The following is a 24,419-nucleotide window of genomic DNA, read 5'->3' as shown; positions in this document are numbered from 1 at the left end:
ATTAAATACGTTCTCTTGTGGTTAGCAGGAATGATCATATGGTTCTAATTATCAGCATTTTTGACTTAATAATACTAACGTGGAAGTTTAGAATCTCTTTTTTGGAAGTAGACACTGCGATTGGTCTGCTGGTATTGTATCCAGCATTGTGTGGCCTGTGGAAAGCGTGAAGACTTGGCTTTGTGGCAAATACGTTTGAACTGTGACTAAACCAGCTCAGTCTGAAAGATGAGAAAGTATTCATGTTAGCCTCCAGCCTCAAGAGCTGGGGAAGAACAGTGGTGGCCCCCATTAATGAGCAATTAGATGCAATTTTCTGAATCTGCTCACATAATCTGCTGACCTTCCAAGAAGGGAAAACTGACCTGTAAAAAACGTTAGGTTCCATGTGAATACTCTCCTTGGTCTGGATAAAAATAATTGGACTTGTCCGTGAGGTATTAAATTCTTCCCCCTCCAAGATAACTTTTTCTTTTCTTCATCAGAAGATGAAATTGTCGATTGAAGACCCTCCACAATACACATTTTCTGCTTGGTGACTAGTGACACTGGCTAAAAAATTGTGCTTTAGTTTTGCTACTTCTAGTATAGTTGTATAAATTATTTGTTGGTCATGGAGTTTTGATACCGCAGTTTGGCCACTGCTAAACTGTTTCTGCGCTTCTTTTTATTTCTGGGATTTTTCATGGTTCAAGACCTTGCTTCTGTGTTGTGATTTTTATTTTTTTTAATTTTTTTTTTCCCCTTATGTCTGTAGGCTCATTAAGAGCCCCTTCAACATCTGGAGCATCTCTTCCTTCTGATCACCTGACATACAGTCCATTTGGACAGGGAGATGTGCAGAATGGGATTCCAACCTCAGCAGCCCCGATGCAGAGGTACATACAAGAAGAAGTCATAACAAAGGCGTGCCTTGGTAGACCTATGCTAGATCTAGACCTTTTAGGATCTAAACCAAACTACATATATTGTTTTTACTGTGGTAGATGTTGACTTTCTTTATTGCTGACTTACTGTTTTAAGAACAATGTTTTGTCATAGACAATAAGAATATCTGCAGATTAAAAACTTCTGGAAGGAAATGAGCAGATGTCAGTGACTGATCAAAACCACTTCTCCAAAGACTTTCTTTGTGGTAGTCATTTCCCCATAAAGAATTTTGTGATTCTCATAGTCTGTTTTCTTTTAAAACAATTGCATTCACACTGCCATAGTATTTGATTCTTTGGTAGTGTGAATTGATCTCTCTCCAGAGCATGTTGCTATTTGTTATTACTGAGAAATTCCTTAGCATTGGTTCTGGGTCATTTCCTGTCCATTACGGTTCCCTGAGCTATCTTCATGTAAAGCTCTTGGGCACCTTCTCCAGAAAGATGTTGGCATTACCTTTGTGGTGAAAGTGGCAGCAGTCCTCACTGCTTCATTCTGATTACTGGTTTTGGGTAAGGTGGTTGGTTTTTGCTTCCCTCTGCTTAACCTCAGCACTGTCAGCACAGTCTTGACATGCTTAAAGCAACAGCATTCTTACATAATTGTGCAGGCCTTACTGTTGCTCACCTGTAGCCTCCATGGCAGTATTTCTGTTTTGTTGCTATAACTAAAATGGAATTAACAAAAAATGCTATAAATGTGGAATTTGTATTTTAAGAATAGAATATTTTTTTTTTTTTATGAAGTGGATTGAAGTCCATGCAGTATGTGTAATTATTTTTCCAAAACTGAGCTACAGTGCTTCATGTAAATAACTGAGACCCAGCTAGTGTTTATAAAGCACAGAGGGTTGTAACTGCTTGTATAATGGGGTATCCAGTGGTGTTTCTCATCTTCCTTCTCAGGCCACCTGCTTCTCAGCCGTATCTGCCAGGCTCAGCATCCATGCCTGTCACCCAGACGCCTACGTTCCAGCAATATGGTCCCCCCCCAGCCAGTGTACAGCAGCTCAGCAATCACATGGCAGGGATGACAATTGGCACTGTTGCAGCCTCTGCTGCTCCCCCAGCCGGACTAGGATATGGTGAGGTTTCCTGGCTACAGAAATATGTTACTGCTTTTCAGTTATGCTGGTAATTTCATAAAAGATTTGCTCTTGTCAATGATTCATTACCCTATGGTGATCAGAATTCTCTGGGTGTTGACGTCTGCTATTCTAAATAGTTTCCTCCCTGTTCTGCAGTGTTCGGACCTTCCTCTTACCTTTCTACCACAGGTGCCCCAAGGCCACCTACCATGCCAGGCCCACCACTGCCTGGGCAGACAGCTCCTGTACCACCAGCGTCCCAGCCTAATCATGTATTCTCACCGCCACCTCCAACATCTATGTCAGGGCCACAGCCTGGGCCTCCCATGAGTAGCCTCCATGGACCCCCTCCTCCAACTCATCCTCCTCAGCCAGGATACCAAATGCAGCAGAACGGTGAGTATTCCGACTCTAGAAATTGTACACTATACGTGCTCTCTGTGTACGGCAAACTGAGAATTGGATTTCCGTTTTGTTACTTGTGGGCTTTTGGTGATACTTCAGTGTTTCCCTGTGCTCATGTCTAAAAGACAAATCCAAGATAAACAACAGGATGTGTCATTTTAAGATGCTTGTCATACAGATTTCAATCAGTTTAATATAACTGAAGAAATCCTAGTGTACTTGGCTAAAAAGTCATTTAGTAGTGAGTGCTGTAATACCACAAGAGTTTGTGATCAGAATGTTATTATGACATTTAATATGTAGAACCTTTCACATTTTGTGTGTACTTGTAAGTAGTGTCAGCTAAGCTTTCTGAATTATAAATGGTTTTGGCTGATTTTTAATCAATAACATTTACAGATAGCTAGGATAAAGTAATCATGTGCAAGTGTGAGGATTGAGAATCCCATTCCCCATGCAGTTTTGCACAACTGGCCAGGTAGATTACTTACAAATATCTGTGCAAATTGCAATTAACTGTAGAAACACTATTGCATTATATCGTGGTGTATTCCATAACTGCAAGAAATTGTCTAAAGTTATATGAAATAACTTCAGGTAGTTACAAAATGAAATAGATAATCACACATTAACTTACTACTCTTAATTTCAGGCAAGCCAAAACTGCCTGAGAAAACTCCTTGCATTTTGAGGAATTACGGGTCATCTGCTAGCTTATTTGGCAGTTCTGTGTGTACTTTCTAGTAGGCAGTTCTGCAATTTAACTTAAATGTTCATAGTGCATGATCTTAATGCATATTATAATCATATTATTCTAAAAATAGTTATGTTAGTCTAAAACCTTGTGTTTCCTTAAGTGTGGTTTTAAGGAGGACTGTCTCCATCAGTTTACTGCATCACTGGTAGAGATGTACAGGTCTAACCCAAAACACTGATAAGTACGTTTAATCCTAATTAACTGAAAAACATGTGACTTGCTTGGTTTTTTGACAATGACAGGAAAAGTGGGAAGTGCCAAATAATGAAATCACTAGTATTAGCCACTGTTTGATTTTGCTGTTCCTTTCTTGTAAAGGTTCCTTTGGGCAGGTGAGGGGTCCTCAACCAAACTATGGAGCAGCCTATCCAGGAACACCAAATTATGGAAGGCAACCTGGACCACCACCTCCACCCAAACGCTTGGATCCAGATTCCATTCCTAGCCCTGTAAGCTTACTTTGTTTTTACCAGTGTGAACTCTTCCATAGTGTTTTTACATAAAACGGAACTGATAAAGACCAAAGCTGAAAACAAGTTTCTCATTCCAACGAACATCAGTCTGTTCTCCTGCTTGGTTTTTTTTTTTTTTTTTTTTTTTGGTATATCTGGCTTCAGTCTTTTGTTATGAATGATCCAAGAAGCGATATTTTTTTCTTGCTGACTAAAGAAAGGCGCTGCATATGCAAATGGATGCTCTACTTCCTCAGGTCTTTTTCTGTACTATGTTACATTTTGAGAATCCTTGAGGGCTTCGATTAAGCTTGTTTCTCCATTTCTGGATTCTTGCTTAATGACTTACCATGGTGAACCAGTTTCAGGTTTTGAGGTGACAATCTATGGTTCACCTTTAAAGTACAGTTAATAGGAGATGACTAGCATTTTTCCTTTCCCTTTTCCCATAACTTGTCAAAAAACAGGTTATCGGATTATTTGGTCATTAAGTCATGACACAACTTGAGTCAAATATGGACAACTTCTCAAACTGGGATTATCTTTCAGAACAGAGGTTCAAGAAAGGACAAGCAGTGATACGTAGTGGTTAGCAATGATGAGTAATATTAAGCCTGACAGTATTATTGCTACTGGTCTACTGTGCCATTTCTTCTACTGCTGCCGATGCTGTTCTGTTATTGGCTCAGAAAGCCACAGTCATTTGATAACAGGAAACTTTTCCAGGGCAGTGCTTACAGTGTTTGCTTCAAAGCTATAATAATAATTTAGTCTTGAGTTACGTCTTAGATCTGGACTGGTGCTTTTTTGAATTTGTATTCAAAAAAGATTATCTGTTTAGACTCCAAGTTTATGTAAAGTTTATGACCATATTTTTCTCACAGAATATAAGAAGTCTTTAATTGGTTGTCTGCTTCTCTTCTCTTCCACTAAATGAGATCTCAAATGGCTTGTGTCAGTTGCCTTCATTTTAGCATGTACTTAAAGCATAAATCCCCAATTTCTAACCAAAATAAGCATATGAGCCACTACCTCTGTTAGCAGTGTGTTCAGAGCTCAAGCACTGGCAAGGCTGGTTTTGGAATCGGTCTGTGCTGCAGAAGCTGATGTTCCCTGTTGCATGAACCAAGCGTATCTACTTCTAGTGCTACAGGTTTGGGTAGAAAGAAGTAACACTGTTACTTTTTGGTTTATTATTCTCTTCTTTTTTCTCTTTGTCTTTTGTTTGTTGTTTTTTTTCTTTGTGGCACTCTTCATTTTTTTTATTTAAAAAATAAGCAACTTAATGAGCTGCCACCCCAGCAGAAACCCAGGCACAGAATAGACCCAGATGCAATTCCTAGTCCAGTAAGTGCTGTATATGTATGTAATTGTAGTTTGTATGTTGGTGAACATCTGTGCATGCCTGAAACCTGAACTGCACCTCACTAACCCTGCATCATTAATCCTTTACCCTTTCCTTGCTGTCTTCTGCTTGCCTTATCAAAATGAGTAACATTACACCACAAAAGGTTGTTAAAATCTTCTTTTCTCTGATGAATGGTGAGGCAATAGAAAGCAGAATGTTTCAGAAACAGATCATGAAGAATGCCTCCCCTCCACTTTGTCTGATCTTTAGAATATCTCCTTCATCAGATTCCAACTGGCATTTCAGTGTAAGCCATCAGTATAATTGTCTATACAGTGTGCGCCTCAACATACACACAGCATGAGCCTTCGTAGCAATGTTTTCTGAGTTTTGAGCAGAATTTGATGTCATGCTGATATACCAGTACTGGGCTAATGCCTTGAAGTTTGAAAATTGCAGCTAAACTGTTTTGATGTTAATTCTTGATACAAATCTTCTAGTAGATTAATATACGGCATGGGGAGCTATAAACATTCTGTCATTATCTGTGCTCATACATAACCATTACATTTTGAAATTGAAAATTTAGTGCTTATGTGTAGAGTATCTTACGTAAAGAAAGAACAAAGCAGCTACCTTTTGGATTGGAAGGTGGGAAAAAAACCCAAACCACATTTGACTTTGACTTTGTTACCCTTGTATCACTTCTTCCTCATTTAGTCCAATTTGGTTTTATAACAGGTACAAGCATTGAGATCACCAGTGTCAATCTGTAGACTTCTGAAATGGGACTAGATTTGTCCTAGAGTAATCACTGTCTGATGCTATGGGAGACTTTCTGCTGACAACTTGGAACCCTTAGTGAGAGGGTAGAAGGTCTGCCATGCAAACTTCTGCATTTCACAGTTTAAGGAAAGACGTGTGTTTGAGAAGGCAAAATAAGATCAGAAGAATGATTGATAGCTTTAATGCTTTCATTCAAGCACCAGTATGGAAATGTGGTTAAAACTGTGTATAACTACAGTTTTCTGTTCTTTCACAAAGGTCAGTAGATACTTCAGTCAACTAAAACTGTTTAATGTGTTTCCATTATCTTAAGCATATTTGCACCAGGAAGTAATGAGGACTTCCACCTGAGCTTGCAAGCACCTATCTTTAGGTTGGAGTTACAGTAACATAAGATTTCTAGGATTTCTAAGAATTCTAAGAAATCATGCTATGAAAAGAGTGGGAACATACAGAAAGGAAAAGGCAGATTATAGAACTTCAGGCTTACAGAAGCTTCTAATTTTAATTTGGCTAGGACTGTATCAGGGGGAATACTACCAGAAATTCTTCTCTTGATCTGTGTTTGGCTTTTATGAGTTCAGAGAAGGCCTTAAAACACAAAATGTGCTACTACTCAAAATTCTTGGGGGAAAACACTACTTACAACTTACTATTTACAATTATTTACAATTTATTGTTAGCCATTCAGTGCTAGTTGAAATCAAACTGAGAGGTGACTGCTTGACAAAACTTATTCGCTTTAGACTTCTTGTATTTAGAGGTAGTAATGTTTGTCTCAGGTCCCCTTTTAATGCCTTACAGATATAAATTTTATATTCTACCATGCATTGAAACCAAGCCTCCAAATATTAATGTTGTGTATTCCATCATAGATTCAAGTGATTGAAGATGACAGAAATAACTGTGGGTCAGAACCATTTGTCACTGGAGTGAGAGGGCAGGTCCCACCTCTTGTTACTACGGATTTCTTGGTCAAGGATCAAGGTAAAATATTTTTCTTTTCCTAAACAAACAAAACACAAACACCAAAGAATCAGTGGCAGAACTGAATATGTCTTTAAAGGAAAAGTTTGAGGAATGATTTCAGTGGCTGGGGATGTGGTTTTTGTCAGCAGAAGCGTGATTTCAAGTCTTGTGTTGATTTGTTCTCAATTTAGAATCTTCTGATTGTTTGGTAGCTAGTAACTGATTTCCAAGTAAAAAATGTTTTCCAAAGCAGATATATGGGACCAGCACTACCAGAGGTATCAGAAAGTAACGAATCAAGCTTCTTCTGTAGAGCTATATCAACAACAGTTAAGAACTGAAATTTACTAGCAATATTGTTTGAATTGGATTGGGAACTACATTTGTTTTTAAATTGAGTGAGATGTCAATTGGTCCATGGGCTTCATAGAGAAATGATATTTCGTTTTTTAATTGCCTATTTTTTATCTTTTTTTATTTGAAGCTCCTTCAAAACTTCAGAATCCAATTCTACAATCAAATGCTTTACTCTTGAGCCAAAATTACAAAATTGAGCAGTAGAAATGTAATTCAGTTTTCTGCCTATAGTATGGTTTAGTCTGCAAAAAATGACATGAATGCCTTTTTAAGGTTCAACTTGATGTAAAGCCAAGTTCATTTGTTTTGAGTTAAGGTCCGAGTTATTATAAGGTTTGAGTTACTATATGTAGCTAATCATAAAGGAGCATTTTGTTTGAAATTCAAGTCTTGCATAGATTAAAATGGATTGCTTCGATAAGATCTTACCCTCAGTTGTGTTTTAGCCACAAAGACTGTCTCTGTTTCTGTTCTTGAATATAAACTTGACTTGTACTGAAAATCATGGTGTTTTTTTTCCTTTGTTCCTAAGGTAATGCAAGCCCCCGCTACATAAGATGCACATCTTACAATATTCCCTGCACCTCAGATATGGCCAAACAGTCCCAAGTTCCTCTAGCTGCTGTCATAAAACCGCTGGCTACTCTACGCCCAGAGGAGGTCAGAACCGTACGCAGAGTTTCATAGGCACTGTATGCACTTTGAACTCATCAGGAAAATGCTATGGGATGCCAACTTTAACAGATATGTTGAGAAGGAATGTTTAGGTGATGAAGACTAGATAAACACTGATTCTTCTGCAAGTGTGTGGTAGAGATCTGTAAGGCAGACAAATTACATGTTCAAACTGTTTAGGATTTCTATCATTAGAAATTACCCATGATAATTCCATGGGGTTTTTTTTGCAGTAACTGTTGAGCACTGTGACCACATAACCAGAGCACTAGGATGGTTACAAATGCGTACACTCCCGGTTAATCTCAATTTCTTTCTTGACCTAAAGTATTTGAATGATTACTAATCACTGATGTTAAGTCTCTTCTAGGACTTTGTGTAATTGAATGAGAATGTATCAAGCAGCACTGGTTAAGCTGTCTAATGTGTGTGTACAGGCACAGCACTGTGTGGGATGACAGTACTAGACTGAGTACTGGGCACTGCTGAGCTTCACTTGTATTTCTGCTCTTCCTCTGTTCAGCACTTATTTCCTTCTAGGTGTAGTGTGTGGTTATCTAGCCTTTTACCCTAGCTGTTGAGAATATGACAGCTTCAAGAATATTAGAGCTAGAACTTTTGTTAAGTATTTTAAATACCCTAGCTACTGTGTACTGTTAGCCTGCTTGTAGCAGTGACATATATGCTTGTTAAATTTGAGTACATATGTTTGCAGCGTTCTCTGTCCTGTAAAGTTTAGCATCTGCTAAGCAAAGGAATATTCTCTGGGCTTTTCAGATTTTTTTTTTTTTTTTTTTTGCCTGTTGCATTTTCTTAATGCAACTAAACTATGGCTTGGATTTTGAAAACTGGTTTGTGATAAAACTGAGTTATGAAGTAAATTCTTGTATTGCTGTATTGTGGCTGGAGTTTACAAGGAGACACAAGGAGAATGTGGTCTTATTTGAAAACACAGAGGCTTATGGAGGTGCACATTTTTAGAGAAGCTTTACAAACAACTAGTTGTTAGGTCTCCTGGTGTGTTTATGCTTTGAACAAACATTTGTGATAGCCAGAAAAAACAAGGCTAGGATCGAGGACTGGAAAATTTCCCTGGAGACCAGTCTGCTTCTGGAAGTGGGAAGTTCTTTATGGCCAGGTCAGGCTCCCTGTGGAAGGGCCCTTCTAACATATGAAGGCTCAGCTGTTCAGAACAGTAAGACTGTAAAGAGAGCTGGAGCTTAACATATCAGTGACAAGCGGATAAATGTCTCATGAAAAGACAGCATTCAGGTAAATCTAGAACATATAAAAATTCAGCGCTTGGTTGCCAGATACAGGACTTTTGTCCAATGTTAATGCACAGTTATGAAAGCAAAGCTTGAGGCTTCAAAAAGAAGTATCTCTGTGCCCTCTGGAAGTAGGTAGGTAGTGAGAAGTTATGCATATCACTGCATGTTTTCAGCACCCCCGTAGTGATTGCATGCATGTTATTGGGGAGAGGCTGAGGAAAAAAGCTTATTGTGTCAAAGTACAATACCAACATTGCCTGGCAGTTAGAAAACTTCAAATTTTGTTTCCTCTGAGGAGGTCAGCCTGGGCGATAGGTGCTGAGAAACACTGGCTGCAAAACCAGTGTATTGTCAATAATTGATTAGTGGGGTTGAGTGAGAGCTGTGACACATCTGTGGCATGAAGAGGAAGAAAGTGGCGAGGGCATTTGTTCAACTCCTGCCCAATGAGTATGTTGTCTCTTGAACATGATCAGAGACTTAGGGTGACAGAGAGAATTCAGACTGGACGCCTTTAGTGCAGAAATCTTGGTAGTAATTAGTTACTTTCTTTTGAGCTACATATTTAGGTATGAAAGGTGCTTTTAACTGTGAATGTAGGTTGTAGCTTGTGTGAGTTCTGTCTTTATCATTTTAAAGTGCTACCTGTTTGTTCTGAGGTTGAGAAGACACAGAAGTTGCTAAGCATCTTATTCATCTTTGGCTGCAAAACCAATATATTGTCAGTAATAGTTCAAAAATGGTATTGCTGTGTAACAATTCTGAGATGTACTTCAAAAATAAGTCTTATCAGCTGAAATTATTTCTGAGATGGTCCGGATGCTGTAAGTTCTGGAGTATCTGGAATGCAATGACTGGCTTCTGTTTTGTCAAAAAGCTTGCTTTTTTACAAGGAGAAAATACAAAGAGGTGAAGTTTATTTTAAAACACCCAACCTGTGGTAAAATGTAAATTGTGTGCTCACTCCCATGAGGTTGTCACAGCCATTCTTTGCATGGCTTCCATCTTTTGTGTACACTTGGGATACATCTGTGTGGAGTGGTATTCCTGCAAGAGCTAATGCTCCTCAAGCAGGCCACTGTGCAAAGTAGTGCAGCACCATGTGGAAGTACTTGTTTGTATCTGAGTGGGGTAGCCCATTAATGACTGCAACCCACAAAGAACTGCTGTGCTGGAGCTTGAGTTGAAAAGCATTTACAGAGTAGTTGCTTGGGCTTCCCCACCCCCTATGCTCTGTCCCACAGCTGCCAAAATGCTAGATCTTATGCAATGTGCAGGAAGGTAGTTTTAAGCTCTGCAGTATGTGTGGTCACTTCTTTCTCATCATCATGTGACCTTCCCTTTTTTTTTCTTTTTTCCCCTGATTCCACAGACCCTTCCTTATTTGGTAGACCATGGAGAATCCGGTCCTGTCCGCTGTAATAGGTGCAAGGCTTACATGTGCCCTTTTATGCAATTCATTGAGGGTGGAAGGAGGTTCCAGTGTTGTTTCTGCAGCTGTGTCACTGAGGGTAAGGTTTCTTCTGGAAATTGGTTTCTACACTCCGTTGGCGTGATCTTTGAACAAGATGCAAGCAAATAAATCTTTATCATCTTAAGATAATTTATAATGTATACTGTGCTTTAATGTGTGTTTAATCTTGTAAAAAATCGTTATAAAATATGTTCAGTGCTCAGTTCTGAAATTATGTTCTAAACAAGTAAGTGCTTATGCATTGCAGTATTGTACCAAACTTATAACAGAAGTTACTTTTAGAATAATGTATGGTGTTTTGAAAAATTAGTTATGCTGTTTTCTTCAAAGGGGTATTTGAAGGGTGTTTGAAACTTGCATTTTTGTATAAGAGATGTACATCTAGTCAGTAGTGTGAGTTAGGATTATTTTTCTTCTCTCACAAAGCCTGTTTAAACACTGCTTAGAGACGAGATTGCAGCTGAATCTGCTACAGCTGAGTAGGTGTGTTCAATATGTCAGTTAATCTTACTTGCTCTTCTAAATGAATATAAAACATGCATCCTTTTAAGCGTAAGTCACTGTGTGCTGCTCATAGCATGACATCCGTAGATTTGTTCTGAAGGCACAGTGAAATGTAAGGTACAACAAACCTTATGGTGATGTTTTTGAGTGTCTCATTTGGTAGCACTGGTGGCTTTTAATGGACTGTTTGTTCGTATCACCTCAGTTATGCTGTACAACTGTTTGTACAAACCAAATGGGAAGCTGGCAGGGATTAGAAATGGCCAACTTTAAAAAACGTTTGTCTGGTGATTTTCAGCCTGAATGCATTCCCTGTCTCTGCTCACTCAGCAGCTGTATGAATGGCTGTACCCGTAACAACTGAGCATGGGCAGAAGAGGGAGAGATGCTCAGAGGCTGCTGATGAAAACAGTGCCGTGAAAATACAATGTAGTTGTACATAATTTGTAAGACCTATTTCTGGTTTCTTTGCAAACAACAATCAAGTAACTAGCTATTGAGTTAGAGAGGAGAAGAGTGATAACTGCTTATGTATAGTCGTAATATCACTTTTGTTTTCTTTGAACTTTTCTTTTTGAACTGTCGAAACTTTGAATCTTTAGAATACTATAAAGGTGGTGAGTACTATCATTACAGATAATCTCATTTTATTCTTCCATAGAGCTATATAGGCAGCTATAGCTGGAATATATTTTGTCACCCTAGCAATTCTGCAGGAGGAACTCTGTCATGGCAGTTCTTGGGTCACAGGGGAAATGCTTTTTTTGTTTCTGCAGCTGACGTCTGTAGGCAAGAACTTAGCATAATTTCTATTTTACTTTCTGATGCCTCGTACTAGCATGAAAGTATTGCGTGTTGGGGATGTGGTTACACTTCCAGTTCTTCCTCACTGGTGCTTTACAGTCCACTGTAAGAAGTACCCTGCTTATTCTGACAAAAGGATTATGGCAGTCTCTGCATGAGAGAATGCCTAGAAGGCTTAACTCTTGTGCAGCATGGGAAGGCAAGGAAAAAACTAACTTGCAGCAAAATAAGAAGCCTGAATTGAGTCAATAATGTAGCCTGTAGTTTGCCTCAAACATTATTGTAAGTCATTTGTTACTACTTGTAGAAGATTGTTATATTTTTTGTTTGGACTAGATATTTCAGAAGAATCCGAAGAGTGTGTTGTGGTGGCATCTCTGATATGAAACAAAGTGAGAGGAGATTCAAGAAAAGTACAGTAGTGACGATACAGTGTGTCACCTGTTGTATAAGACAAACTGGAAGCAGTTTGTATTTCTTGGTTTTAGTGATGCTCTTAAATTGCATTAATATTTTTAGTAATACTTGAATGCTAGCAGAGAGTGCAAGCTAGGTTTCCTGGAGTTTTATTTGTAACAGCCGTTGTCATGTTAGCTTTCTAGTCAGTGTTTATCATAGGCATGTCACTGGACTTAATGATTTCATTTTTCCTTTCCCAGTGCCACCTCACTACTTCCAGCATTTGGATCATACTGGAAAGCGAGTAGACTTCTATGACCGACCTGAGTTATCACTGGGGTCTTATGAGTTTCTAGCAACAGTTGACTATTGCAAGGTAGAGTAGTATGTGTTTGTTACTGTATTTTGGTTTGATTCTAAATAAAAAGACTAAAAGTCAGAATGGCATGAATTGTCCTGGGCTGCTTTCTAGCTGGCAGAGATGATTAACAGCATTATTTCAGCCCACTTCATTGTGTAAAATGTGCTCATCTGCTTACTTTCCAAAGTAAAGGAAGTGTTGATCACACATAACTTTATGGTAGCTGCCACTCTCATTCTCTTTTGGAGCTATATGAGCAGCTATAGTTGCTGTTACTTTAGCAGTTCTGCAGGAGTGACTTTCTTGTGGTAGTCCTTGGGACAGAAGATTGTCAGAGAACTTCAAGAGAAGTGCAGAGTAACTATGCAGTGTACTACCTGTTGCATAAGGCAGGCTTTACATATTGAACTTAAATTTCAAATACAGCCATAGTGGTTAAAAACACAAGCATGGTGTGGAAAGGTTATATTATCAGAGCTGGTTCACTTCTAAGGAATAGAAAAAAGCGTGCAAGGTGTTTACTAAAGCAACTTACATCTCTGCTGAAATAAATGATGGGAAAATAAATGTCTAAATGTTGCAACTTTGTTCTAATGCCTCACATTTACTTCTAGTTATGGGAAAAAATAAGTCTTGCTTCTAACAGCATAGGAGGCATTTTTAGTTCAAACAAGATGAAATCATCCCAGCTTTTCTGAAAGTTCTGTTTATCTTTTGTTCTGTGTGTGCCTTCTACATGACCTATAGATTTCAGAAAGCTGTTGACTAAAACAAGCTTCTCTTTGCCAAAGCAAACCTGATACTTAAGTAGAAGGGAAAGGTTGCAGTCCTCCAAGAGGAAAATGTTTTGGTTTGTATTAATGAAATCACCTATTACAAGTCTGGTCAGACTCCAAAGTCTTGAGAACTGGCAGGAAACTTCCCTGTTTACTTTCAGTATCTGGCCTAGTCATATAAATGGATGATTTAGTTATAATTACATTAATTATAATTATATATATATATGTACACACAGTTCTTCACTGAGCAATGACAAAATCAGTCTAGGGCATGTTATACTAGTCCATTTCAAATATAGTGTGCTTACATGTCTGTTAGTTGGGCAGGAATGAGAGAATTACCTGAAGGAACAGCTAATCTTGAGTAGAAAAGTACATAAAAGCTATTAATTTTGACCAGCATTCATTTGTCCATATTACAGAGCTGTTACATGGGTTGAATTACATGGTCATAACGTGTCTTATTCCTTCTCTTTCCAGAATAACAAGTTTCCCAGTCCCCCTGCTTTCATTTTCATGATTGATGTGTCTTACAATGCTGTAAAGAGTGGCTTAGTGAGACTAATATGTGAAGAATTAAAGTCACTTCTAGATTACCTGCCCAGGTAGGTTTATTGTGTACTACTGTAGCCAGTCAAAATGGGAGAAACTCACTTTCTCCCTTTTAAAATAGCTAGGAATACAAATTTTATAATCCTATCAAGCTCTTTTTCAGAAAAAGGCCAAGCAGAACATCTTTTTCGATACTGTTCTAGGTGAAAATTAAGTTTTCCTTCCTTTCATTTTTCCCTTACCCCTTCTTGTGTTGGGTTCTGTGTAATGATTTCACTGTTGACTTAGATGTGAAGGCAAGTATGTCTCTTACAGGGAAGGCAACATGGAAGAGTCAGCCATTCGAGTAGGCTTTGTCACCTACAACAAAGTGTTACACTTCTACAATGTGAAAAGCTCCCTTGCACAGCCACAAATGATGGTTGTCTCAGATGTGGCAGATATGTTTGTGCCTCTCCTTGATGGTTTTCTGGTGAACGTGAACGAGTCCAGGACAGTTATTGCCAGGTAATGGAATTGATTTAAAATGTGTGTAGTAAGCATCTTGTTTGGTAGATTCAGCCGTTGCATGCTTACTTGTCATGTTATTCATCTAGATGTCACTCCATGCATGTTAACATCTTATACTCTTTGAGATTAAGCTAGCAAAGTGAAATAGGAAAATTCATGAGGTAAGGGTGTATTTGTCTTGCAGTCCAGATTGGCAGAAGGTGCGTATATATATGTAAGGGGATTTAGTGCAGAAATGCATTTCTGGGAACAAAACAAAAACACAACTAGAATGGTGCAGAATGAAAGTCAAAAGAGTACTGAATCACTGTCTTTAAGGCAACTGCCTAAATAACCATCAACTGAGACAACAGTGGTGTCCTATTTTGGTTCTGTGGAGAAGATTGAATGAGTGAGATCCATAAGATAAAATGTAGAAGGAAACATAAATTAGAAAAGTTTTGGCAAACTCTTTAACGTAATACTTGAACTGTAATTAAACTATGGTGTGTCGCTAACTGTGTTTTGGGAACTAGACCGCATGCTGCATGTCTTTAAAAGAAAATTCTAGCCTGTTTTGTAATGCGTTAACAAGCTAAGTACAAAACTGTGGATTAAACCTATGAATCTTTGAATAGCACACAGGATGCTTGGCGAACAGAGGCCAAGTGTCACTAGTCTTTACTAGAATTCACTTACCAACATATATTGGAATATATTAAAAGGGCAGGAATACAGAAGAGCTTCTGAAGTAGGCATCAGTTGAGGTTATACAGGCACTTGAAGATATGGATGTGAGAAGCCAAAGAAGAATGGCAAAGCATCATTTTCTCCCAGATAAATGATGAAATGCCAAATAACATAAAAATTATGCAAATTTAGAAACATGTTAGGGACTTCTGTTTAAACCACCAGTCTTGTGGGTGATCAGCTGCAACTGTCTGGCTTTTCCAATTAAATGGAGTCTTGAATTCCTCCTTTTTCTTCTTTGCTAGTTTGCTGGATCAGATTCCAGAAATGTTTGCAGACACAAGAGAAACAGAAACTGTTTTTGCACCGGTGATTCAAGCAGGGCTGGAGGCACTGAAGGTTAGTAAATGCATTGTCATAGCAAATTGTTTTCCGTTCAAGTGCCCTGAAGTTCATACTCTGCTAACACATACTAATAAGACAATTCTGAAGTTTTTTGTAAGTCTTCTTCTGGTAGATGCGCTACATGTAGGGAGTAATTGGCTCATTCTTCAAGTGCACGTAGCTCTGATCCTATGCAGCTATCTGTCCTTTACCCATTCGTTTTTCATTTTTGATAATGTGGCTTACATGGCTGGGATTTGCTTTGAATAGTTTGCAGAATCTACCAAATATACCTTGACCCTCCATTATTAAAACCAAGTGCCGAAGTCTGTCATGTCTCATTAAGGAGTTCTGTAACACGGTGTCTTTCTAATCCTGTGCTAGAAGCTTTGGTATAATCTTAAATAAAAGAATAGAATGCAATGTGTTGAAGTTGCCCACAACAATCTGCTAACCAGGAAAACCTTTGCTAAACTTCTTCCATCCCAGTACTTCATCCAGATAGTTACATGCGTGATTTAACTGTGACTTGCATATGTTGATTGAATGGATTTCCTGTATGATTCCATCCAACCCTGTTCATATAGCTCTAGTTGTCTGTCATGTAAGTCCTCAGAAGTCTCTCTTAAACTCTGTTTGCATGACAATTGTTCAGTCAAGAAATATTATAGATTATTGTTTATGTACTCTGTGCGTGTCAGAGAAAATGCCGTATTAAACATTGACTAGTGTTGATACAGGTTATTGATTTAAAATTAATGATCCGTTGCAGCTCAGATTACAAAATCCTTTGCGATTTTTGTGACTTTTCTGCAAACAGTAGCTGCAAATCCGAAAAGAAAGCAGTGTGACATGTTTCACAAAACCTTTTGTAACTGAGTCCTGCTCACTGCTCTGTTTCTGCTTGGAGCCAGTCCTTTTCTTCCTGCCATGGAACTAGCGCAGGTCAAATAAACTGAAACTTGCTGTTCTGTAACTGACCAGTAGGGTGTTCCTCCCTTGTTGGATACCACTGAAGTAACCAAGCGATCACTGTGTCTGTGTGTCTGATAGAGCCTTCCTGCCATAAAGAAAAGATCAGGATGCTAGAATGCTTGTTCTTGAATCACAGTTTCCCTTACAGTCTTTATAAATGTTTCTAACCTGCACTTTTATGCTCATTTTCCTGCAGGCAGCTGAGTGTGCTGGAAAGCTCTTCATTTTCCACACTTCTCTGCCCATTGCAGAGGCCCCAGGAAAGTTAAAGAACAGGGATGATAAGAAACTGATCAACACAGATAAGGAGAAGGTAATAATGACTTGGATGGTGCTTACATAAGAGTTCTATATTATACTCTTTATGAGATAAAATAGCTCTGAAGCAACATTAATAAATTTCAAGGGTAGCACGTAAGGTAAGCATTACAGCTAATATCTCTTAACATATTTTATATGGGATAAAATACCCGTAGCTGGGTTAAAGTAAATCTGCTGAACTTACAGTCAAAATAAGATGTATAGTAATTTTCATGAAATTCAACAGTTCTTCAAAGGCAGGCTCAAGAAGAATTTATATGATCCTAATTTCCCTGAAGAGAGATTTAAATGATAAAGGTGTACTGACTGGAATTATTAAATGGCTCTCACTTCCCTTTTCTTAACACAAATTTCTGATCTCGTCTCTGACTTCTTTTCTTAGACCTTGTTTCAGGCGCAGACAAGCTTTTACAACAACTTGGCCAAAGACTGTGTGACCCAGGGCTGCTGTGTGGATCTGTTCCTGTTTCCAAACCAGTATTTGGATGTGGCGACACTAGGTGTAGTCACTTACCAGACTGGAGGCTCCATTTATAAGTATGCATATTTCCAGGTAAGAGCGACATTGACTCAGACTGGTATTTGAGCTAAATGAGAATTGTTAAGAATTCCTTTTTATAATGTGAACCGTAGTGAACAAGTACTTCTTTGGAAATAAATCTTGAGATTTAAGTAGCAATTTTCATCAAAATGATTTAGTTAGCTTTATGTCTTCACACAAAATATCTCAATAACAAAAACAACAGGAAGAAAAACTATGCTGTGTTACCTGTTAGCACAATATTTTATTTGCAGGGCACTAAGCCCTGTATGATAGGTAACTTTTAGAGTAAGACTGTAGGGGATAGTATCTGGTTTTAAATTACCCTATGGTTTATGGAGCAGCTCTAATTTATGGGACTATGAAACTTGAATTATTGCTTGTTTTCTAGCTGGAGACTGACCAGGATAGGTTCCTGAATGACTTGAGAAGAGATGTCCAGAAAGAAGTGGGATTTGATGCTGTAATGAGAGTGCGCACAAGCACAGGTGAGTATTAGCACATACAGCTCTTAATAAATTGACCATTTCAAGCATGTCCTTAGGGAAGTACAGATTTTTCCCCTAATTTAAAACATCTTGAGACTAGGCTATACAAAAAGGTCTGCTAAAGCTCTGAAATTCTAATGCTTTGTCAAGGTTGAGCAAAAGCCCATACTGAAATCTTTCAAGGTAACTTAGTGTTACAAATGACAGGATTTTTCAGGGCTTCAAAGCATGTCTGTTTTGTTATTCTGTTGAGAATTGTGGTTCATGTTGTTTGGTTTTGTTGTTTTTTAAGGTATTCGAGCAACTGACTTCTTTGGAGCTTTCTATATGAGCAACACCACTGATGTAGAGATGGCAGGTTTGGACTGTGATAAAACAATCACAGTGGAATTCAAGCACGATGACAAACTGAGTGAAGACAGTGGTGCCCTCCTTCAGGTGAGGGGGGGGAGGCTTTCTAGGAGAAAGAAGTGTTGACAATTTAGAATTGTCAACAAAACCATGTCAAGGCAGAACCAAATCTCAGCTGGGAGCATACCAGTTGCAGAAGAGGATGAGGTTGCGCTGAACTGAGTAATTAGACTCTCCGTCAAAAACTGTTCATTCTTTCTTTCTGCCCCTTACTACCCTTAACCTTTCAGCATACTTCTTCTCAGTGTGACCTAAACTGCTTCAAACCACAGTCTATCTTCTGAGACCAGTTCTCTTAATACAAAATGCTAACACTGCTGTTTGTTATCTTTCATTGACCCTGCTTCTTAGCCTATGCTTTTAGTTTATTGTGCAAGTCTTTTACATAATCTCATTTGTTCAGGCATCTGAGTCCTGTTTTTTAATGAACTATATTCCTGCCTTGCTTATTGTAGGAGGACCTAATTTTTCTATATCCTGGCATTTTTGTCTCCTACAGTGTGCTCTGTTATATACAAGTTGCACAGGACAGCGACGACTCCGCATTCACAACCTGTCCTTAAACTGTTGCACACAGCTTGCTGACCTCTATCGAAACTGTGAGACAGACACACTCATCAATTACTTGGCTAAATATGGTAAGGGTAAATATGGTAACAAGAATTGCAACCTTTAACTGCTGTTAAAATACGTGTTGCCATCCAGTGACGCATGTTTATTCTCCATGCATCAAACGTCAGGTGGCAATCCTGATACTTCAGTCATTTATGGGAAAGAGCTTAAAGCTGTGATGATAGTATTGTTGCTTGGGACAAGAAGTACAGATAGAGCAAGTGGGCTTTCATGCAAATTCTTGTCTAAATTTATTTTAATAGAGGTTTGTCTTGACAGTTGTCTAAATTAATCCTTGTATTTATTTTTGGACTCTTTTAGTTCTTTCACTGCTCTTTCATAAGCAATAGTTGTTTAGATTTACTTTGTGGAACTAGTGTTCACTTTTTTTACTGTTTATGAGCAATCACTTGATAGCCATCCATCTCTTTCCTCTTTCTATGCAGCATATCGTGGAGTTCTGAGTAGTCCAGTAAAGACTGTACGAGATGCATTGATCAGCCAGTGTGCCCAGATCCTAGCTTGCTATAGAAAGAACTGTGCTAGTCCCTCTTCTGCTGGCCAGGTAAACTCCAGTGCTTTCACTTAAATCACAGGCTTGGATATTAAAAGTAATGAGAGCTTCTTCCTCCTACTTGGCCTGTTCAAAATTGCTTTGCTCAGCAGAAACTTGCAAAGAGAAGACTCGGAAAGAGACTGCAAATAAAACTGTAGTTGAGAATAGCTTATTGGACATCCGTCTGGAGCCCAGGAAGCACTTCCTGCTCCAGAGAAAAGTTTTAAGTTACCTTTGCAAGTCCATGATATAATTAGACTGTCAACTTTCACTCCTCACACCTGTACCACACTTTGTTGGTTCATGCAAGCCTCATTTTGTCAGACATAAGCTTATTCAGCAAGACAGCTGACCATCTTCTGTCTGCTTGTGACTTGTAGCTGATCCTTCCTGAATGCATGAAGCTGCTTCCTGTGTACTTGAATTGTGTGTTGAAGAGCGACGTCCTTCAGCCTGGTCTAGAGGTCACAACAGATGACCGTGCTTACATTCGTCAGTTAGTCACATCCATGGATGTGGCTGAAACAAATGTTTTCTTTTATCCTAGGCTTTTGCCCCTGGTGAGTAATTCAGTATGTTCTTGCCACTTTAGACTTGCTGTTTTCTTGACTTGCCATAAGGACTGGCATTTATATTTTATCAAGTGAAAGCAATTTGAGAAAGATTTGGGATCTGCCATCTGTTGGGGTACTTAATTCCACTCAGTGATAGATGCATTACTGCAACTTGTGAATTTGCTGGGGGATTTTTTTCCTGAGCTGTGAGCATATGACTAGTGGCAAAGAAGACACTTTTGACCCCTTCACAGTCCTAAAAATCCTAAAGCTTCTTGTAACTTTATGTAGTAGTTTTCATTATTGCAGAGCAACTCCATGCACTATTCTGGCTTTTCATTACCATAGCTGCTGGAATAACACTAAGAACTAATTACATTCCTACTCCAGGAAGCAATATTAGATCTAGTAATTTTACAGATGCCTTATGTTCTCTTTTGCTGACTAAGAGTCTCTGCTCTGCTTCTATGTCACATTTAGTAAGAAAACTAAGCTAAGCAACATGATACTTCAGTCACAGCTATTGCAGTCTTACAAGTCCTAGAAATGAGAAAACCATTTGGGTCTTTATGGCAGAAATTTTCAGGACTTTGTAAGATATTCTTGTATTATAACCTTGATTTATTCTTTTTTTTTTTTTTTTTTATTTCATTCTAAACCAGACCAAAGCAGATGTTGACAGTGACTCCTTGCCAGCAGCAATCCGGAACTCAGAAGAACGTCTTTCCAAGGGTGACATATACCTGCTGGAGAATGGGCTGAACATCTTTGTGTGGGTGGGAGTCAACGTGCAACAAGGCTTGATCCAGAACCTCTTTGGAGTGTCATCCTTCAGTCAGATTAGCAATGGACTGGTGAGTTGGATGGCAGTGCAGGCACTAGCATCTGTGAGTGTTGCCCAAAACTTGAAACAGTGAGAAAGCAAGTGGAGAAAACTGTTAAATTTTTTCATACTAGGAACAAGAGGAAGCGTAGGTGTGGGAAACTAGTGGAAATGCCCCTAGTCTGGGAATGTCAGACATAGTCTTGCCTAGCTTTATTTGACAAGCCACACATCTCCAGTGATGGTGAGGAGAACAGTTGCTATGTAAATGGAACAAGTAATTTACCTTTAATTCTGATATTCTGTTAAATTCTCTTTAAACCAGTTGTTGTCAAAGAGATTGTATGTTAGTGGGAGTAGATATATCTTATGTAATATGACAAAACTGCTGAGTTTTGTTCAATGTTGCTCTACTTTATGTGACTAATGGGGATTGGGTATCTTGCATTCCAGAGTACCCTGCCTGTCTTGGAAAATCCCTTTTCAAAGAAAGTACGATCTATTATTGACATGCTTCAAATGCAGAGATCCCGCTACATGAAGGTAAAAATGTTGTCCTCCATTCGTAGCTTTAAATCCCCTTCCCTTTTAGCAGAGCAGGTGATGCCTGGCAATGCTGCAGTGCTGAACTTACGCTTCCTGATCTCATAAATATGATCCAAACATAGAGTTTACAAGGGTCTGGGGAAAAAAAACAAACAAACAAACAAAAAGAACAACAAAAAAAAAAACACAAAGCCAGTTAAAACAGTTACTAGTTTTGGAGTTCTGTGCTTTCCGTAGTTCTAAAGGTAATTTTTTTCAGACCTGTTATAGCATTGCACAAACCACATACATGGTGTCTTCTTTCTATTTGGAAAGGACTGAGACTATAACCCGGTTTAGTCATAGAAGTCAAAGCACATAAGCCATATACACTGTGTGATTCTGATTATCTGTCTTTGTATTTTTGAGCTACTTGGATTTTTGCTCTTGTTTATCAAGAACCTTAATTCTGCTAACTACTCACTGTTCCTTTTGTTCTTGGTTGTTTGGGTTTTTTTTGTAGTTAATAATTGTGAAGCAAGAAGATAAGCTGGAAATGCTGTTCAAACACTTTCTAGTGGAGGACAAGAGCCTGAGTGGGGGGGCTTCATATGTGGACTTCCTGTGTCACATGCATAAGGAGATTCGGCAACTACTGAGCTAGAGGAGGGAGTGGTGCTGGAACTCGGCAGTGACATTTCGGTCTCCACTAATGACCTGATCAGACGGTCCAGCGCCCTCAAAAAGGACAGCATAGAAATCTGTACAATTCCATAATTTTTAATACACATTGCATAAGCAGAAATCCTTTCAACCTCTCCCAGTCCCATATGAGAGATGACAAATTTTCTTGGTGAGGGCTAAAAAGAAGCAAAAGGCCTTTAATACCAGGTCTTTTACTTGCATCTAAATTGTTTCCTGTGCTTGGCAGGAGTTCACCCCCCTCCCCATGCTCGCTAACCCTGTCGTAATGAATGTAGGTTTTTTCAGTTCACTGTACATGATTCAACACTGGGTGAAAAAGCGATAACTCTTCAAAACTTCTGGTAGTTGCTGTGTGTTTGTATGGGCGTGTGTGCATGCTCCAAGTGTGGAGGGGATGCAGGTGGGGAGGATGAGAGGCAGGTCAGGTGATGGGAGCTGGAGCAGCCAAACATTTTGTGTCTCCTCTTAAGAGGGAAACATGAAGTTGCAGAGCACAGATATATCATGTGGCTGTCTGAACCAGAAAGCCATGAAAAAGGAAATGAGCAGTAACCCAGGAGGCAACAGGGCAAATTTCTTTCACAATCTTCCCCATACTATAAGTTGCTGTGCCGATCTGTAATGGAATAGTAGTTCAGTGAGCAACAATCAAAAGCTTCTGAGCAGTGTAGGGGTAGAGCTGGTGCTTCCTGTTGGCATGTGTGGTGTCTCCTTTCCTTCTCATTGCACGGCTCTGTAATGTTCTACTCAATCCATGTTCCATGGCCTCTCCTCCAGAGCTTACCTGTCTAATCAGATGGTGGTGGGAACAAAACCTCTTAACTGTAAGCAGAAAATGCTTTTAACAAGGTGATGTGGGGCTGTGTAGGAACTGGATGATAAGGAAGTGGCCATTTTCAACCATATTATTGTGAATCATAGCAAACAAGTAGGAATTTTATTTATACTGATGCAAATTTGAAACTGCTTTGTACCCTGGAATACAAGGAAGGAGATAAAACCCCCTGAGACTTAGACTGTACTGTAGTAGGTATTACAAGTACCTGATTACGGTTATTGAAAGCATCTGGGCCATAGTGAAGAGTTTCATTACCGGATGTTTGTACCCTCCCCCATTCTATCTACTGATCAGCTTGCACAAAACCTTTTTATAAGCCTGTTTGTTTACCTAAAATACCTCAGACAGATTAATCCATCCACTTAGGCCACTCTGCTTCTCCATCCTGCAAGGGTGGAAGAGAAGATCCTGCGATGAGGGAGTGGGTGTAAATCAAATTCAGAATTATAAGGGCTTTGTTTATTCATTTAGAAAGAGGGCTTGTATATTTTGGCTTGAACGCTTAACAAGCATTCTTACAATACCCAGGAGTTTAAGCTACAAATAGCACTAAAAGTGGAAGGAAGAATGTGAGTGGATTAGAGAACATACTATCTGGGGTTGCTATTTCAGAGAAAAGTCCTTGTTAAGGTGAGAAAAATACCTGCCTGTGGTTTTAGTTCCCTATCCTTGTAGCATGCATATGAATCCATTTTATTTCTAATGCTGCTAGTTTGTCTTCCCTCCCATCACTACACAGAAAGGGGAATATGAAACTTGTAATGGAGAAACTCTTTCAAGATGTAGTTGACAGAACCTTCAGCGTTTTTGTATGAATGTGGCTGACTTTTTACTCCACGTACTGCCTCCAACCAAAAAATCTAGAGGATTTTTAACCAGAGGGGGAAAAAGAACTTCCCAGGAATATAAGGCACAGCAACCACAGACTTCCACAAATACTAATTTCTAGTATTAATACTGGGGGGTGTGGGGGTGGAAATGAAATGATAAATGAACCTTTCATTTTCTTCACTTGTTTTTCCAATGCATCTTTTAATTTGTAAAGAAATAAAAATATATTAAGATGTATTTTATGTCATTGTTAGTAAATAAACACTGCTTATTTTTCCAAACCCTGTATTTTGCGGGAGGGAGGAAGTGGGAAGGGCTGAAGTCCAGCTGATGGATCCTTTACAGTTGATCGTCTGCTGACCAAGTTCAGGTTTTTTTGGTAAGAAGCTCAACAGTTGAGTCAGCAGACAAAAGGTGCTGCTTAATCTCAGTGTTATTTTGCTTAGATGTGACTGCGTTTTAACTTTTTTGTCCTTTCTGAGCTTTCATTTTGCAAAGAGATTTCCCTTTTCTCTAACACGGCTTGAGTTTCACTGGGGGCTTTTTGGTCTACTTTGGCAGGTATTCTTATGTGTTGGAGAACTGGAGCTCCTGTGTCAGACTTAAGATAGCAGGGAAGCTGGGTGGGGTTTGGGGTTTGGTTTGAGGTTTTTTTTTTTTGTGGGTTTGGTTTTTTTTTTGGTGTCTGTTTTTTGGGGGGGTGGCAGGTGCTAACTGCCAAAATAATGTTCTGAGTGAACTGGCGCTGTAACTTGACTGTAGCCTA

The 24,419-nt window shown here is 38.9% G+C and overlaps 1 protein-coding gene across 3 annotated transcripts in view; it reads left to right on the top strand.

Moving 5' to 3' along the window:
* SEC24C (SEC24 homolog C, COPII coat complex component) overlaps positions 1–23,890 on the top strand; it is a 37,537-nt gene extending 13,647 nt beyond the window's left edge. For 2 of the 3 annotated variants that reach the window (XM_062639835.1, XM_062639817.1), the window contains 22 exons: positions 758–878; positions 1,836–2,014; positions 2,207–2,413; positions 3,498–3,628; positions 4,910–4,978; positions 6,641–6,752; positions 7,624–7,751; positions 10,410–10,548; positions 12,479–12,594; positions 13,839–13,963; positions 14,226–14,417; positions 15,395–15,488; positions 16,645–16,761; positions 17,152–17,322; positions 17,702–17,798; positions 18,091–18,236; positions 18,709–18,847; positions 19,268–19,386; positions 19,758–19,937; positions 20,594–20,785; positions 21,208–21,297; positions 21,803–23,890. In XM_062639835.1, the coding sequence (XP_062495819.1) occupies positions 758–878; positions 1,836–2,014; positions 2,207–2,413; positions 3,498–3,628; positions 4,910–4,978; positions 6,641–6,752; positions 7,624–7,751; positions 10,410–10,548; positions 12,479–12,594; positions 13,839–13,963; positions 14,226–14,417; positions 15,395–15,488; positions 16,645–16,761; positions 17,152–17,322; positions 17,702–17,798; positions 18,091–18,236; positions 18,709–18,847; positions 19,268–19,386; positions 19,758–19,937; positions 20,594–20,785; positions 21,208–21,297; positions 21,803–21,943 (3,005 nt within the window). In that variant the 3' untranslated portion in view covers positions 21,944–23,890. The remainder of the gene's footprint in view (positions 1–757; positions 879–1,835; positions 2,015–2,206; positions 2,414–3,497; positions 3,629–4,909; positions 4,979–6,640; positions 6,753–7,623; positions 7,752–10,409; positions 10,549–12,478; positions 12,595–13,838; positions 13,964–14,225; positions 14,418–15,394; positions 15,489–16,644; positions 16,762–17,151; positions 17,323–17,701; positions 17,799–18,090; positions 18,237–18,708; positions 18,848–19,267; positions 19,387–19,757; positions 19,938–20,593; positions 20,786–21,207; positions 21,298–21,802) is intronic. The other variant, XM_062639826.1, reaches the window with a different exon arrangement.
* The last annotated feature ends 529 nt before the right edge of the window (positions 23,891–24,419 follow it).

Source organism: Pezoporus occidentalis, unplaced genomic scaffold (assembly GCF_034315485.1).
Source record: "Pezoporus occidentalis ecotype Australia unplaced genomic scaffold, CSIRO_AGI_Poc_V1 ctg116, whole genome shotgun sequence".
NCBI lineage: Eukaryota > Metazoa > Chordata > Aves > Psittaciformes > Psittacidae > Pezoporus > Pezoporus occidentalis.
This window is presented reverse-complemented; position numbering and strand designations above follow the sequence as displayed.